General features: G+C 38.5%; 2 protein-coding genes across 2 annotated transcripts; both read left to right on the top strand.

The window, feature by feature from the left end:
* The first annotated feature begins 3,971 nt into the window (after positions 1-3,971).
* On the top strand, positions 3,972-10,003 carry Krt25 (keratin 25). The gene is made up of 8 exons (XM_047545160.1): positions 3,972-4,429; positions 4,713-4,795; positions 5,178-5,334; positions 7,436-7,597; positions 7,683-7,808; positions 8,365-8,582; positions 9,269-9,336; positions 9,659-10,003. Exons 1-8 carry the CDS (start codon positions 4,001-4,003, stop codon positions 9,766-9,768), a joined length of 1,353 nt encoding a protein of 450 aa, XP_047401116.1. The 5' UTR covers positions 3,972-4,000; the 3' UTR covers positions 9,769-10,003.
* A 4,813-nt stretch (positions 10,004-14,816) lies between these two features.
* LOC124980277 (ferritin heavy chain) lies at positions 14,817-15,576 on the top strand. Its single transcript, XM_047545669.1, has one exon. The coding sequence runs from the start codon at positions 14,863-14,865 to the stop codon at positions 15,412-15,414; it is 552 nt and encodes a 183-aa protein (XP_047401625.1). The 5' UTR covers positions 14,817-14,862; the 3' UTR covers positions 15,415-15,576.
* The last annotated feature ends 722 nt before the right edge of the window (positions 15,577-16,298 follow it).

The following is a 16,298-nucleotide window of genomic DNA, read 5'->3' on the forward strand; positions in this document are numbered from 1 at the left end:
GCATTACCCTGATACCAAAGCTAGACAAAGACACTACATAAAAAGAAAAACATAGGCCAATATCCATAATGAACATAGATGAGAAATTTTCCTCCCAAAGAACTACTGAAATCAACAGCACATTAAAAGAAACATTTACCATGGTCAAATGGGATTTATCCCTGGGAAGCAAGGTTCAATATACGCAAATTGATAAATGTGGTATCCCACATTAACAGAATGGACAAAAAAAAGTGTGATCATTTCAATAGATGCAGAAAAAGCAGTGAAAATGTTCAACATTCTTTTGTGATTAAAAAAACCTCAACACTTTAGGCATAGAATGAGTGTATCTCAACATAATAAAGGCCACATGTGGTAGCCCATAGCTAACATCATACTCAAGAAAAGCTTTTCCTCTAAGATCTGGAACAAGATAAATATCCCCACTCTCACTACTTCTATTTAACATAGTACTAGAAGTCCTAGCCAGAGCAATTAGGCAAAAAAAAAAGAGATAAAAACCATCCTAATTGGAAATGAAGAAATCAAGTTATCTTTTTGCAAATGACATAATGTTATATATAGAAAACTCTGGACACTTTATTTAAAAAAATGAATTCATTTTCAAGATATGAAAATCAGTAGCACATTTACTCACCAGTTACGAACTTCCTGAAAAATCAAGAAAACAACCCCTTTTACAACAGCATGAAAAAATATTTAAGAATAAATTTAATCAAAGAGTTAAAAGACCTTTACAACCGCACCAGCAATGTATGATTGTACCTTTTTCCCCACATCCTCGCCAACACCTATTATTGCATGTATTCTTGATAATCGCCATTCTAATTAGAATGAGATGGAATCTTAGGGTAGTTTTGATTTGCATTTCTCTTATTACTAGATATGTTGAACATTTTTTCATATATCTGTTGATTGCTTGTAGATCTTCTTCTGTGAAGTGTCTACTCAGTTCCTTAGCCCATTTGTTGATTGGGTTATTTGTATTCTTGGTGTAGAGTTGTTTGAGTTCTTTATATATTCTGGAAATTAGTGTTCTATCTGAAGTATGAGTGGCAAAGATTTTCTCCCACTCTGTAGGCTCTCTCTTCACATTGCTGATAGTTTCCTTTGCTGAGAGAAAGCTTTTCAGTTAGTGCAGCCACTCTGGAAAGCAGTGTGGAGATTTCTTAGAAAACTTGGAATGGAACCACCATTTGACCCAGTTATCCCACTCCTTGGCCTATACCCAAAGGACTTAAAATCAGCATACTACAGAGATACAGCCACATCAATGTTCATAGCTGCTCAATTCACAATAGCCAGATTGTGGAACCAACCTAGATGCCCTTCAATTGATGAATGGATAAAGAAACTGTGGTATATATATACAAGGGAATATTACTCAGCCATAGAGAATAATAAAATTATGGCATTTGCCGGCAAATGGATGAAATTGGAGAATATCGTGCTAAGTGAGATAAGCCAATTTCAAAAAAACAAAGAACAAATGATCTCGCTGATAGCGGATGATGACAGTGGTGGGGAGCCAAGAATGGAGGAAGGAGGGACTATATAGAGGGAAAAGAGGGGTGGGAGGGGTGGGGGAAGGAAAACATAACAGAATGAATCAAACATCATTACCCTATGTAAATGTATGACTATGCAAATGGTATGCTGTTACTCCATGTACAAACAGAAACAACATGTATCCCATTTGTTTACAATAAAAATAAATTTTTAAAAAAGACCTTTACACTGAAAACTCTAAAACATTATGAAAAAAATTGAAGAAAACAAAAATAAATGGAATGATATTACATGTTCGTGGATTAGAAAACTTTATATTGCTAATGTTTTCATACTAGCCAAAGTGATCTACAGATTCATTGCAAACTCTATAAAAATTCCAGGGCAATTTTTCACAAAGATAGGAAAAACAACCCTACAATTCCTTTGGAAACACCAAAGATCCTGAATAGTGAGCTGAAAGAATGAAATTAGAGGTATCACTTTACCTGATCTCAAAATCTACTACAAAGCTGTAATAATCAAAGTATCATGGTACTGATACAAAAATATACCTATAGGCCTGGGGAACAGGCCCACAAATAAATTCTTACATTTACAGTCAATATATTTTCACAAAAAGATGCCAAATCAGGAGCTGTGGCGCTCACCTGTAATCCCAGCAGCTTGGGAGGCTGAGGCAGGAGGATAGTAAGTTCAATACCAGCCTCTGCAACTTAGTGAGGCCCCAAAGAACTTAGTGAGACTCTGTCTCAAAATTTAAAAAATTAAAACAGGCTAGAGATATAGATCAGTGGTAAAGCACTTCTGGGTTCAATTCCCAGTACCAGAAAAAAAAAAAAAATGTAAAGAACACAATAGAGAGAAAGGATAGTCTCTTCAATAAATAATGTTAGGAAAACTGGATAGTTACAAGCAGATAAATGAAATTGGACCCTTATCTCACCCCTTATACAAAAATCAACTTGGCGTGGATTAAACACTTAAACCTAAGACCTGAGACTTTAAAACTACTAGGAGAAAACAGGGAGAAATCTCATTGATATTGGTCTGGACAAAGTTTTTTATATGACTCCAAAAACACAGGCAACGAAAGCAAAAAACAGACAAATGGGATTGCATAAAACTAAAAAATTTCTTCACAGCAAAGGAAACAATTAATAGAGTGAAGAGATAACCCACACACTGGGAGAAAATACTGTGAACCATTTTTATGAAAAAAAGTATAACCCTCAAAACACATAAGGAATTCAAACAATTCCATGATAAGGAAACAACCTGATTTGAAAGCATTCCCCATAAGAAGACATACAAATGGTCAATATCACTAATCATCAGGCAAATGCATCAGGGAGAAATTGGGTAAAGGATACAAAATTTCAGGAGACAGGAGTTCAGGAGAGCTGTTGTACAATTAGGTGACTGTAGTTAATAACAAAGTATTTATACCTGAAAATTGCTAAGAGTACATTTTAAATGTTCTCACCACAAAAATATTAAGTATGTGAGGTAATGGATATGTTAATTACCTTGATTTAGCCATTCCACAGTGTATACGTATATTGGAAACATCATGTTCTACACCATAAATATACATAATTTTTATTTGTCAATTTTTAAACATGTTTATAATATTTAGGGCTTTCAATAAATATGTGGGAATCCACACCCAGGAAAGAGTTAGCTTGCTTATGACTTTCACCTGAACTAAATAAATCGCATGAAGTAAAAACAGATGAAATAGTTCCTTCCAGGTTTGCTTCAAAAATGTGCAGGGTCAGGAAATAAGTTAATGTCCTTCCAAACTCCCACAAAACATAACAGCAATTAGGGGTGTGTTCCCAATTGCCACAATGGATAAGAGAAGACAACTATCCTGTCTTAAGTGTCAACAAAGTATGTTGCACACGTCAGCCAAAATGGAAGTTAACTTCCCATCGGAAACAGTAGCAGGAGGAATTAAAAACAAACAAAACCCAAAACCTAATGAGGGAAAAACCAGGTTGGGAAGGTCACAGTTCCAAGTCTATTATCGACTGATATGGAAAGAACTGTAAAAATAAAAGCAGAAGTCAGAAACGTCAAAATCTGCCTTGACCCCAAACCATGATGCCGAATTTTTATCCTGTAATGGACAGATGAACATTATCTTCTTAGGATGGAAGTGAGGAATGACTCACTGGCAATTTTCAAATGTAATAATGAACCTGACGTTGCTCCACCCAGACCCATTTCTCAGATAACCACCAACCTGAGGGCAACTACCCTCCTCCAGAAATGAGCCCAGCAAAGTTAGTTACTAATTAGGAAAAAAATCATCCAATTATGCTAACTTGCTGAGGCTGGCAAGCTATGTTTTATTCTATGTAGGCAGAATTTCATCCAGAACATCCTTGGGAATTGTCTATAAAAAGGCCAGCTGCAGAGGAGAGAAGGCGCTCCATTCTGACTTTCACCAATACACTTCTGTGACGCTTGCCCTGAGATCATGTCTCTTCGACTTGCCAGTGGATCCAGGAGGTCCTGTACCCGGCCCAGCACAGGATCGCTCAGGCTGTCCAGTGGGGGAGCCAGTTTTGGAGCTGGGAATGCTTGCGGTATCCCAGGCATTGGAAGTAGCTTCTCTTGCGCCTTTGGGGGCAGTTCATCAGGAGGAAATGCAGGGGCAGGCAACCCATGCGCTGGCTTCACTGTGAATGAGGGGGGCCTCCTGTCTGGTAATGAGAAGGTGACCATGCAGAACCTCAACGACCGTCTGGCGTCCTACCTGGATAACGTGCGCGCTCTGGAGGAAGCCAACGCCGACCTGGAGCAGAAGATCAAGGGCTGGTATGAGAAATTTGGACCTGGTTCTTGCCGGGGTCTCGATCATGACTACAGTAGATATTTCCCAATAATCGATGATCTTAAAAATCAGGTAAGAAACTATATTTTGCCACCGCATGGAGCTACTTTCATTTCTAAATTTCTTTTCGCTAAATTCTACAACCATTTATCATCCCTTTTTGTGATTCCTTAAAGGGAATTTCAATTTAGCATGTGAAATAAGTGCTCTCAGTTAGTTAACCATATGATAAAAATGTTATTGACTGTCTACTAACTATTGATTTTGACTCTAATTCCTAATCTAAAACAAAAAAATTCAGTTTTTTACTCATTGTGATAAATTGCCTTTAAAAAGTAACACTTCCCATTTCTAGATCATTGCTTCCACTACCAGCAATGCTAATGCTGTTCTACAGATCGATAACGCCAGGCTGACAGCTGATGATTTTAGACTCAAGTAAGTAGACTCACCAACCAAAAAGAATTCATGGCAATGAATGCAAATAATAAATTTTAAATTAGTTTTTAATTCCCCCACAAATATTACCAACTCATATTCCAAGATTATGAAACACTTGGATTTAAAATCAACTTGGATTTTTAATCAAGAATGTTATTACTTTTGTATAATTTGGCTAGTTTTAGTGAGCTACTAGAAAACTAGTGCCCAAAAATCTACTTTTCTGTCAAATATCCCCAAATTTAAAAACTAATGATTATTATACTTCAAAGATGTCTCTTGGGGTCAAATTTGCCACTTTGAAATTCCAAAATTCTAGCAATATTCATTGATGGATGACTGTCTCCAGTTGGAAAAAAAATCATTAACCTTTTTTAAGGTATGAAAATGAGCTGGCTCTTCACCAGAGCGTAGAGGCTGATGTCAATGGGTTACGCAGAGTTTTGGATGAAATAACCCTATGCAGAACGGACCTGGAGATTCAGTATGAAACCCTGAGTGAGGAGATGACCTACCTCAAGAAGAACCACAAGGAGGTAAGAGCTGACCATCTACATTTTGCTCTCCCTCCGCACACACTGTCCACTTATCAAGAGATAATGTACTTAACCTCTTAAGTGGGAAGGTGATATTAGAGACCCATTGCCAAGGATGAGAGCTGACTCATCTTTATAAGTATGGAATTACTCCATATGGACTCTCCCTCATTCTCTCATCCAGTTTCCCATGGGAAAAAAAAAAAAAGAATGGTGTTTTCCAGACCAATCAGGGTTATAAGATCAGTGTTTGGCTATGTAATTATAGCAAAGTTAAAACAGTCCACTTTAGGCGATTATATCTAATTAGATAAAATGAATATACTTTAAGGACGTCTTTAAAAAACTGGATCTATTTCTACATAACAGTGGCAGACTTAAAACACTAAGACATTAACTGCCTACACACATTAAGTATGTGTGCGTGTGCAACATTAAGACATTCCTAAAAGGCATGGCTATAAAAATGAAATTGCAGGTGAACTCTTATACCAGAATTTTCACTTCCAAGAACATAGTATACTTCCAAAGTGTTCTATTTGGAAGTTCACTTCAAAATCAGATCATGCAGACACTTCATCTTTGAGATTGTTTTTAAAGCCACTGTTTTCTAAAAAAGAGAGGATTTCTTTATCCTTTGAAAATGAATTTGATATTTTTAAACAGCCAAAAGACTTCCACAGTCAAGCCAAATCCTTAAATAAGCAGGAGCTCAAGCTAAGAATACTACTTAGTCACGATGTCTTGTAAATATAAATAAGTAGAGCATTTGGTCGTAAAAGTTCAAGTATGGTCATAATCCATGATAGATATTCAATACCTTTTTGATGAATTTGAAACAATTGATTTTTTTAATGCCTCACTTAATAGGTGACCAACCCCATATATACATCTTTTTTCTTTTTCGGCTTGAATTAGTGGGGAGTAGTTTTTGCCCAGTCCTCAGGAGGGAAAAGTACACATAGAGATGGGAAGGTATAGGAGAGAATGCTAGAACAGTCTGGGGGCAGGAGTTGCTGCAGCGAGAGAAGAAAGCCCCAGTTACCATCGTTCAGACCTACCCAGGAGTGGGGAGGAGGGTTTCTGCTGTGGAGATAGGGGAAGATCTGAGAGATTTCAACACCCCATTAGCAGATGCCTGCCCTCCAGTCTTAGACACTGAATCTTAACCACACCCAGTTCAGGCAGAACAGCATGTAGACTTTGTCTGCAAGATCCAGCCTCTGTGGTGATAGTAATCATAGTAGCCAGCATTTATATGCTAGGCAGTATTACTAAGTCCTACTATTATTTGTTTGTTTACTTCTTTTATAACAACCCAAAGAAGGGTTTTTAATTAGCTTCAATTTTCAAATAAGCAAATGGAAACTTAGGTTAATCAACTTTATCAAATTTACATAACTAATGCAAGGTAGAACCAGAATTTACATAGAGATTTGACCAACAGGACACTATAATGTCACTTTGTCAGTTTAACAGACATTTGGATTCTTTCTTTCCTGTGGGGGCAGATAATGTACACATGAACACATTTATTCATTCATTCATTCATTTATATAGTTAGTTAGTTATAATCATTTCAATTGTTCAGAACGATTTAAACTCAGTCCTTGGACCATGTCCACACTATGTTCGGAGTATAACTGAATGGAGACCACACTGAAGCTGATCTCTAGGGAAATGAAGACCTTCAGCAAAGTTGGAGACATTTATGGTACTAACACATAGAATAAGAGAACAATTCATTCTAAGAATTTTAAGGACTTTCCTTTGGAAAAGGAATTAAGACTTGTTCTGAGTAGGAGAACTAAAACTGATGAGTGGGAGTTAAAATAGGAGCAGAAAGAAGTTTGGCTCGCCATTAATGAGGAGCTCAGGAACAATTAAAACTTCCGAAATGAACCCAGCTCCTGCATGTGGTAGTGAGTTACCGGTCCTGAGAGTAAGTCCAATGGCCAGGAAATACGAAATGGGGGAAGAAGGGTCACCGTACAGCCTGGGAGGGGACAACCAGACACTTCTCAGAACTCTTCCAGAGCTAAGCTGCTAGACCTTCCGAAAGATTCCTGTATAACTGAGCTGTACACTTTTCTGCCTCCAGGAAATGAAGGCTCTGCAGTGCGCGGCGGGAGGCAACGTGAACGTGGAGATGAACGCCGCCCCCGGGGTGGACCTCACGGTGCTGCTCAACAACATGCGCGCCGAGTACGAGGCCCTGGCTGAGCAGAACCGGCGGGACGCTGAGGCCTGGTTCAACGAAAAGGTGACTTTTGTCCAGAAAACAATCCCTGTGCATTTTCATGATGTTCACAAAACTAAGATTTGTTCCCTCGCTTACATGGTTTCAGAGCGCGTCTCTGCAGCAGCAGATCTCTGAGGATGTTGGAGCCACAACCTCAGCCCGGAACGAGCTGACCGAAATGAAGCGTACTCTTCAAACACTGGAAATCGAACTGCAATCTCTCTTAGCCACGGTAGGAAAACCAGTTTCTTACCAACTTCTAGGTTCTTTTAAAATATGTACCAGTTGTTTTTAAAGACCCTTACAGTGTTGAAAAAAATGTCCACATGTAATTTTATCATTATCCTAAAAACGGAAGAATAGTACTGTGTATGTTTAAGAACTAAAACAGCAACACCAAGGTTTTTAGGTTTTTGTTTCATTTTTGTTTGGGGAATTGAACCCAATGGCACTTTATCACTGAACTACATTCCCAGTCCTTTTTATATTTTTTTTGAGATAGCATCTGGCTAAGTTATTGAGGTCGGCTTGGAACTTGTGATCCTCCTGCCTCAGCCTCCTAAGTTGCTGGAATTCCAGGCATGCTTCTGCCACCGGGCTCTTTAGGTCTATTCTATCAAAAAAAAAACCTGACTGTATTGAAACAGTGATACTAGTCAGTGTTCCTATGTGTTAATGTGAGATGTAAAATGATTATAGGTAACATCAAAGAGAGGAGGGAATCGTATCAAAGAAATTTCTGCAGATTCATTTATCCATCTCAGATTCTATCTTTTGTTCCCTGACAGAAACAGTCCCTGGAGTGCTCCTTGACAGAGACGGAGGGCAACTACTGCACGCAGCTGGCTCAGATCCAGGCTCAGATTGGGGCCCTGGAGGAGCAGCTGCACCAGGTCAGGACGGAGACCGAGGGCCAGAAACTGGAGTATGAGCAGCTCCTGGACCTCAAAGTCCACCTGGAGAAGGAAATTGAGACCTACTGCCTCCTCATTGGCGGAGATGATGGGTAGGTCAAATAATTTACATGCAAGATATCGTATTCAGTCAGCCCTCCATATTCTGAGGTTCCACATCCTCAGATTCAACCAACTACAGGTGAAAATATTTGTAAATTAAAACTTGGATCTGTTTACTGAATATGTACAGATTTTTTGTCATTATCCTCTAAACAATGTAGTATAACAACTGTTTGCAGAGCATTTTCCTTGTGCTAGGTATTATAAGCAATCTAGAGATGACTTAAAGTATATGAGAGGATGCATTTTTATATGCAAATACTATGCCATTTTATATAAGGAACTTGAGCATCCTTGGAATTTGATATCTGCTGGGGTCCTGGAACCAATTCCCCACCAATATTGAAGGATAACTCTCTTGAAATTTGAAACTCAGACTCCTAGAAAGTGAACAGGAAGTATTATGGCTGGACCTATTATCATGAATGCTAAATATTAAACACAATACTCTATTGCCAAGATATAAATTAGCAATATTTTACAAAATCAGAATGCAATAAACTCTGTATTTAGGTATGAAGATTTAAAATGTCACTTCTTACTGCTAAAGAAGAGCAGTTTCTACAGTGTAAACCCACTGAATGTGTTCTTACCAAAGAACTAAAGAAAACCTAATAGTGGATCTGGAATCAAAGGGGTCGATTCCAAATCACCCTCTTTCATGATGTTTTCACAGGGCCTGTAAGTCTGGAAGTTACAAATCTAAAGATTATGGACCAGGAAACATGGGAAGTCAAATCAAAGGTAATTAAGATGAAATTCCACTCTCATGCTACACTACTTCATTTCCAGTGCACATGTGATTATTTTTATATTACTGTGGCTTAGTAAGACTAGACAGACATAATGAAATTTTGTAGTCGATATCAGTGCATGCTAGATGTCTAACTAGAGTGATAAATGTTAATCTTAAACAGAGTCACATGTCACTGATTAAGTAATCAAAATTCACCAAAAATGAGTATTAAGTATTTACATAAAACTGCATAGTCCATTCTGTATAAAAATCCTATTAGTCTTTTAATAAATAACTCCCTAAAATCTCCATTTAAATTTTAATTTCTAGATTCAGCCAAAGCCATTGTGGTTAAGAAAGTTCTTGAGGAGGTAGACCAACGCAGCAAAATTCTTACCACCAGGCTCCACTCCCTGGAAGAAAAATCTCAAAGCAATTAATAGAGAACATATGCCAAAGACCATCACAGAAGAAAAGGCATTATCTATGTCTGGAGAAAACGAGCAAGTCTAAGAAACGTCTATCCTATTGTCTTTCTGTCCCTTTCTCTTTTTGAGCAACCAACAACATCTCTCCCCATTTATCTGGAAGAACGTCACATACAAATATGATGACTCTTTTGGTTACCTTGATGACCCTACAGAAATCTGTTATCGATCCCTTGTATTCAATAAACCTTCTTCCTTTAGCAAGTTATTACCGGTGATCTTGTCTTGTCTCTAGAATGTTTTTTATATGAGCACTTAACAGCTTTGAATTTATATGAACACTTTAAAACATAACTAGTTTCTGACTAGAATTTCGTGAGCCTTTCCCAATAATTCAAAATCAGACAATTTCAGAAGGTATTAAAATGACTCCCATTTAAATCCTTAACATGCCATATTTGATATCAGAGGAAGATTATTTCCTTTGTAACAGCCAAAATGTGTACATTTCAATTTCTTCATCTGTAAATGGGGATAAAGAAGGCACTTCTTTCAAATGCCTAATGTAAAGATTAAACAAATTTTTATAAAGTTCAGTGGTGGGATAAATACTCAATTGCTACCTCTTTTTTTAAATATTTGATATTTATACTTATTTAATTTTCAATCTCGTCTTCCTTATGGATATATAAGCAAATAATATTCCATAAATAAGAAAGATGAAAGCCAAAGTTCTTGTTTAGAACCCAAGTTAATGGAGTCATCCACTTGCCTTACAAGGTTAAGATTGATGTTTATGGTGCCAATACCATACTGTTTTTGTTACCATGGCTCTGTAGTATTGTTTAAGGTCTGCTATTGTGATGCCTCCTGCTTCACTCTTCTTGCTAAGGACTGCTTTGGCTATTCTGGGTTTTTATTTTTCCAAATGAATTTCATGATTGCTTTTTCTAGTTCTATGAAGAATGTCATTGGGATTTTAACTGGAATTGCATTAAATCTGTATAACACTTTTGGTAGTATGGTCATTTTTGACAATATTAATTCTGCCTATCCAGGAGCATGGGAGGTCTTTCTATCTTCTAAGGTCTTCCTCAATTTCTTTCTTTAGTGTTCTGTAATTTTCATTGTAGAGGTCTTTTACCTCTTTTGTTAGATTGATTCCCAAGTATTTTTTTTAAGTTATTGTGAATGGGGTAGTTTTCCTAATTTCCCTTTTAGTAGATTCATCATTGATGTATAGGAATACATTTGATTTATGGGTGTTGATTTAATAACCTGCTACATTGCTAAATCAATTTATGAGTTTTAGGAGTTTCCTGGTGAATTTGTTTTGGATCTTCTGATACGCAGATGCTAATTCACAATGTGGGGGGTAGCTAGGGAAGAATAGTTACTTTAGATTAGATAGAGGTGAGTGAAGGGGGGGAAGGGAGTTGGGGATGGGAAGGATAGCAGAATGAATTGGACATTATTACCCTATGTACATATATAACTATACAACCTATGGGATTCTACATCATGTATAGCCAGAAAAATGAGAAATTATACTCCATTATGTATGATGATGTATCAAAGTGCATTCTACTGTCATGTATAACTAATTAAAACAAATTTTAAAATTTTAAAAAAGATTGATGGGTATAACTCTCTTGACCTATGAATTCATCCCTACTAAAGGGAAATATGTTAGATGAACTGAAAACATAATTACTCAGATCAAATGTTACCCCTAGATTCTTAGTTGAGACTTAGTCCTCTCTGGCTGAATTATCTATATTGTAATTCATTCAGGAAATTTCGATTTCAGGCTCCATGTGGAAATATTAAACTGAAAAGACAATGGCATCCTTAGAGTATATTGTAACTATTCTCAAATTGCTTTTATAGCTTTCTGATACAATCTCAGTCAGAGACCACTAGAGCCAAAATGCCTAATCATGTTCCCCAACAGCTTACATGAAATAAGCACATTACAGTCTCAAAGAAATTTCCACTTAGAAAAAATATTTTGTAATTGTCTAAATGCTGAGGCCATCTACACCCCTCTTCCCTGCATATAGTTCAAGTCTTCCTCACGGGTTGCAGTAATGCTTCCACATGTAAATAATTCCTTACATTTGCTGAAGCTTTAACTTGGACTTTACATGTTAGAACCCCACAGAGTAAGAAGGACAAGAGATAAAATGTGGCATCCCAGAAGGTGCAAGCCCCACTGGGCCATGCAATCATTTGCAAGCATGACCTAGAAATAACTCACCCCAGTTCCCAGGAACTGCAAGGAAAGTTTCTTGTCTCAACTGTTGGCATAAAGGGAAGAGGGGAAAATGACCTCTCAGGATATCAAGCCAAAATTCACCCTATCTGACTATTCCAAAATAACTTTAAGCAGAGATATTATTTTAAGACAGTCCCTAATCATGGGACCTCCAGAGAGCTTCACAGAGTAAATGCAAATTCTCTTTGGAAAAACTCAACATGATTCCAGGCCTCAAAGGATTCTCACAAATAAAATCCTAAGGATAATTAGCTGTTGGTCATCAAAAATCACAGAACATGGAGAATCAAGATGCCATATGAAAGAACCAACAGAAACAATTCTAAAATACAGAGTATTAAAACTTGTCGGGTGTCCAGGACCCCAGACCCTTTTAGGTTGTTCATTAAAGATGGCGGCTGGCAAGTTGCCAGTAAGGTTCCAGTAAGGATCGTATTGTGAAAAACAAATGGCATCATATACGGAAGTTTCTATGATTGGTTTGCACCTATGCATGCTCTGTGCATGATCACCTTGTGCCCCAGGTAACTTACTATATTGTCCACGCTTTTCCCTCATGGACAGTGCTCTGATTGGCTGATGTTGTGTATATATGCTTTGCTGTAGCCCTTAGAGAAGAGGAAGAAAACAAAGGAGAATAGAAGAAGTAGGATGAACTCCTTTTAACAATAAAGCCTTGAACCAGGATACGTGTCGTGTCTCTCTGCGGGCAGGGAAACGCGATAAAAACTAATGAATGTACTCAAAGAAATAAATGGAAACCTTGAAAATATGAGCAGAATTCCAAAAATTATGAGTGTTTCAGCATATTTTCCCAAAAGAATCAAATGTAAATTTCTAAATATAAAGAAAATAAGAAATTAAATTTAAAAATCTTAATGTTTAGATTCTATACTAGATCACACAGAGTGAGAGAGAATTCATAAATCATAAGGTATACTGAAGAAATTATCTGGACTTCAGCACAGAGAGAAAAAGGTAGATAAATCACAATGAAATTCCATTTCAAACTCTGCAACGTGGCAAATTTCAAAAAGCCTTACTGTAGCACATGTCGATGAGGCTGTGGAACAATGAAACCCTTCAACACTCCTCTGGGGTTATAAATACAATCATTTTGGAAATTGGTTTGGTTTTCTCTAACAAAGTTGCATATGGGTTTGTTCTATGTAATAGACTGGCATCAGTAGGTGCTCATTCTCTTCAGGGGTATTCTCCCAGATCAGACTCTTGGCAGCACCTGTGACCACAAATATCCCCACTCTGTTGCAATTGCATTCACCCACTTATCTCATGATGTGCCCAACTGTATGCTCTTGAGAGCCGGGCGTATTTCTATCATCTCTGAATCCTCAGCACCTAACACAGTTCCAGATTCAGAGCTGAAGGGATGATGTGACTCTGGCTCGTCACCAAAACACGATTTGAAACTGCCTCCAAAGCCCAGAAGGAATTTAAATAATTAATCATTGAAACACTTAGGTGTAAAAATAAACTCAGGTCGCTCTACTTTGTACCACACTTAGAATAATAGATATAGTAATAAATGTAATAATAAATATAAGCATAATAAACATAAAGTTTATTAGATTTTATCTATTAAAATTTTAAATGAGATTCAGTCAATCAATTTGAGGTGGGGAGAACAAATTACTAGTTTTCCTGAGATAATTTAGACCAAAATGTAGGCCACCATCGGTATTGACGCAAGAAGCCTCTCTATGCTAACATGGACAAATTGCCTTGGTAATGTTACAAAGCAATAATGATAAACAGGAAGTCAGCCTCACCAGAAATTCTGATATGCACTCCCCACCCCACTTCCAGTTGAAAATTGTTCATATAAATGTTTAACTGTAAAACATGGACAGGTCATATGCCTTATGGTGGCCAGACCATAGTCCAGCCCCAAGCTCGGTGCCCAGAAAGAGAAGTACCTTCTTCGTGTTGCTGTCTTTGCCAATCATACTTCAGATAGAGCACTAATCTCTAGAATCTATAAAGAACTCAAAAAACTCTACACCAAGAATGCAAATAGTCCAATCCACAAATGGGCTAAGGAAATGAATAGACACTTCACAGAAGAAGAGCTATAAGCAATCAACAAACATGGAAAAATGTTCAACATCTCTAGTAATAAGAGAAATGCAAATCAAAACCACCCTAAGATTCCATCTCACCCCAATTAGAATGGCGATTATCAAGAATACAAGCAACAACAGGTGTTGGCGAGGATGTGGGGAGAAAGGTACACTCATACATTGCTGGTGGGGTTGCAAATTAGTGCAGCCACTCTGGAAAGCAGTGTGGAGACTCCTTAGAAAACTTGGAATGGAACCACCATTTGACCCAGCTATCCCACTCCTTGGCCTATACCCAAAGGACTTACAATCAGCATATTACAGAGATACAGCCACATCAATGTTCATAGCTGCTCAGTTCACAATAGCCAGATTGTGGAACCAACCTAGATGCCCTTCAATTGATGAATGGATAAAGAAACTGTGGTATATATATATACAATGGAATATTACTCAGCCATAAAGAATGATAAAATTATGGCATTTGCAGGCAAACGGATGAAACTGGAGAATATGATGCTAAGTGAGATAAGCCAATCTCAAAAAACCAAAGGAGACGTTCTTCGCCGAGAGTCCCCGCGGTTTCCTGCTTCAACAGTGCTTGGACGGAACCCGGCGCTCGACCCCCACCCCGGCCGGCCGCTCAGAGCAAGCAGCCCTTCGCCACCAACTCACAGCACCCTGGGACCTCGAGGTCTCCGCGCCGCTCCAGCGCCGCGCAGCCGCCGCGCCTCCCAGCCGCCCACCATGACGACCGCGTCCCCCTCGCAGGTGCGCCAGAACTACCACCAGGACTCGGAGGCCGCCATCAACCGCCAGATCAACCTGGAGCTCTACGCCTCCTATGTCTACCTGTCCATGTCTTACTACTTTGACCGTGATGATGTGGCTTTGAAGAACTTTGCCAAATACTTCCTTCACCAATCTCATGAGGAGAGGGAACATGCTGAGAAACTAGTGAAGCTGCAGAACCAACGAGGTGGCCGGATCTTCCTTCAGGATATCAAGAAACCAGACCGTGATGACTGGGAGAGTGGGCTCAATGCAATGGAATGTGCTTTGCACTTGGAGAAAAGTGTGAATCAGTCACTTCTGGAACTGAACAAACTGGCTACTGACAAAAACGACCCCCACTTGTGTGACTTCATTGAGACTCATTACCTGAATGAGCAGGTGAAATCCATCAAAGAATTGGGTGACTATGTAACCAACTTGCGCAAGATGGGAGCCCCAGAGTCGGGCATGGCAGAGTATCTCTTTGACAAGCACACCCTGGGAGACAGTGATAATGACAGCTAAACCTTAGGCTGACTTCCCATAGCTATGGAAGTGACTTCCCTGGTCACCAAGGCAGTGCATGCATGTTGGGGTTACCTTCACCTTTTCTATAAATTGTACCAAAACATCCACTTAACGTTCTTTAATTTGTACCATTCCTTCAAATAAAGAAATTTGGTACCCCCCCCAAAAAAAAAACCAAAGGAAGAATGATATCGCTAATAAGTGGATGATGACACATAATGGGGGATGGGAGGGGTTAGTGTTAGGGTTAGAGTTAGGGTTAGGGAGGGGGGCAAGAATGGAGGAAGGAAGGACTGTATAGAGGGAAAAGAGGGGTGGGAGGGGTGGGGGGGAAGGGAAAAAAATAACAGAATGAATCAAACAACATTACCCTATGTAAATTTATGATTACACAAATGGTATGCCTTTACACCATGTACAAACAGAGAAACAACATGTATCCCATTTGTTTACAATAAAAAAAAATTTAAAGACAAAAAAAAAGAGAGAGAGAGAAGTATCTTTTTCTAAATTGTACAAAGTTAAATCCAGAACTACAGAGGGAGTGGTACAGATCATTAAAATACCAAAATACCTCACAAGGCTAAGTAGCCACTGCATAGAGCCCCCTGAATGCCCTCAACTGGGTCCACAGGCCTTGCCCAAGACCTTCTTCCTCCTTCCCACCATCCAGTAACTGAACATGCCAGGCACAGGAGAAGTCTCCAGGATCCAGCTCCAGGTGTCCCTGGTGTCCATTTGAATCATGCCATACAGTTGCTAGATCTTTCTAATATCAGGCCAAGTTTTGTTTTATCCATTTTCCTTTGGTTTTGTTTGTATTCTCTTTGCATCTTTGAAACGGTGTTTAGAAATGCTTTAACACATTTCACATCTACTGT

Source organism: Sciurus carolinensis, chromosome 3, assembly GCF_902686445.1.
Source record: "Sciurus carolinensis chromosome 3, mSciCar1.2, whole genome shotgun sequence".
Lineage (NCBI taxonomy): Eukaryota > Metazoa > Chordata > Mammalia > Rodentia > Sciuridae > Sciurus > Sciurus carolinensis.

Excerpts from the sequence above, each read along its gene's own strand:
- Krt25 (XM_047545160.1), top strand. The coding sequence starts at position 4,001 with ATGTCTCTTCGACTTGCCAGTGGATCCAGGAGGTCCTGTACCCGGCCC. Across the intron at positions 7,598-7,682 it reads AGGCCTGGTTCAACGAAAAG|AGCGCGTCTCTGCAGCAGCA; the intron begins GTGACTTTTGTC and ends ACATGGTTTCAG. Across the intron at positions 7,809-8,364 it reads TGCAATCTCTCTTAGCCACG|AAACAGTCCCTGGAGTGCTC; the intron begins GTAGGAAAACCA and ends GTTCCCTGACAG.
- LOC124980277 (XM_047545669.1), top strand. The coding sequence starts at position 14,863 with ATGACGACCGCGTCCCCCTCGCAGGTGCGCCAGAACTACCACCAGGAC.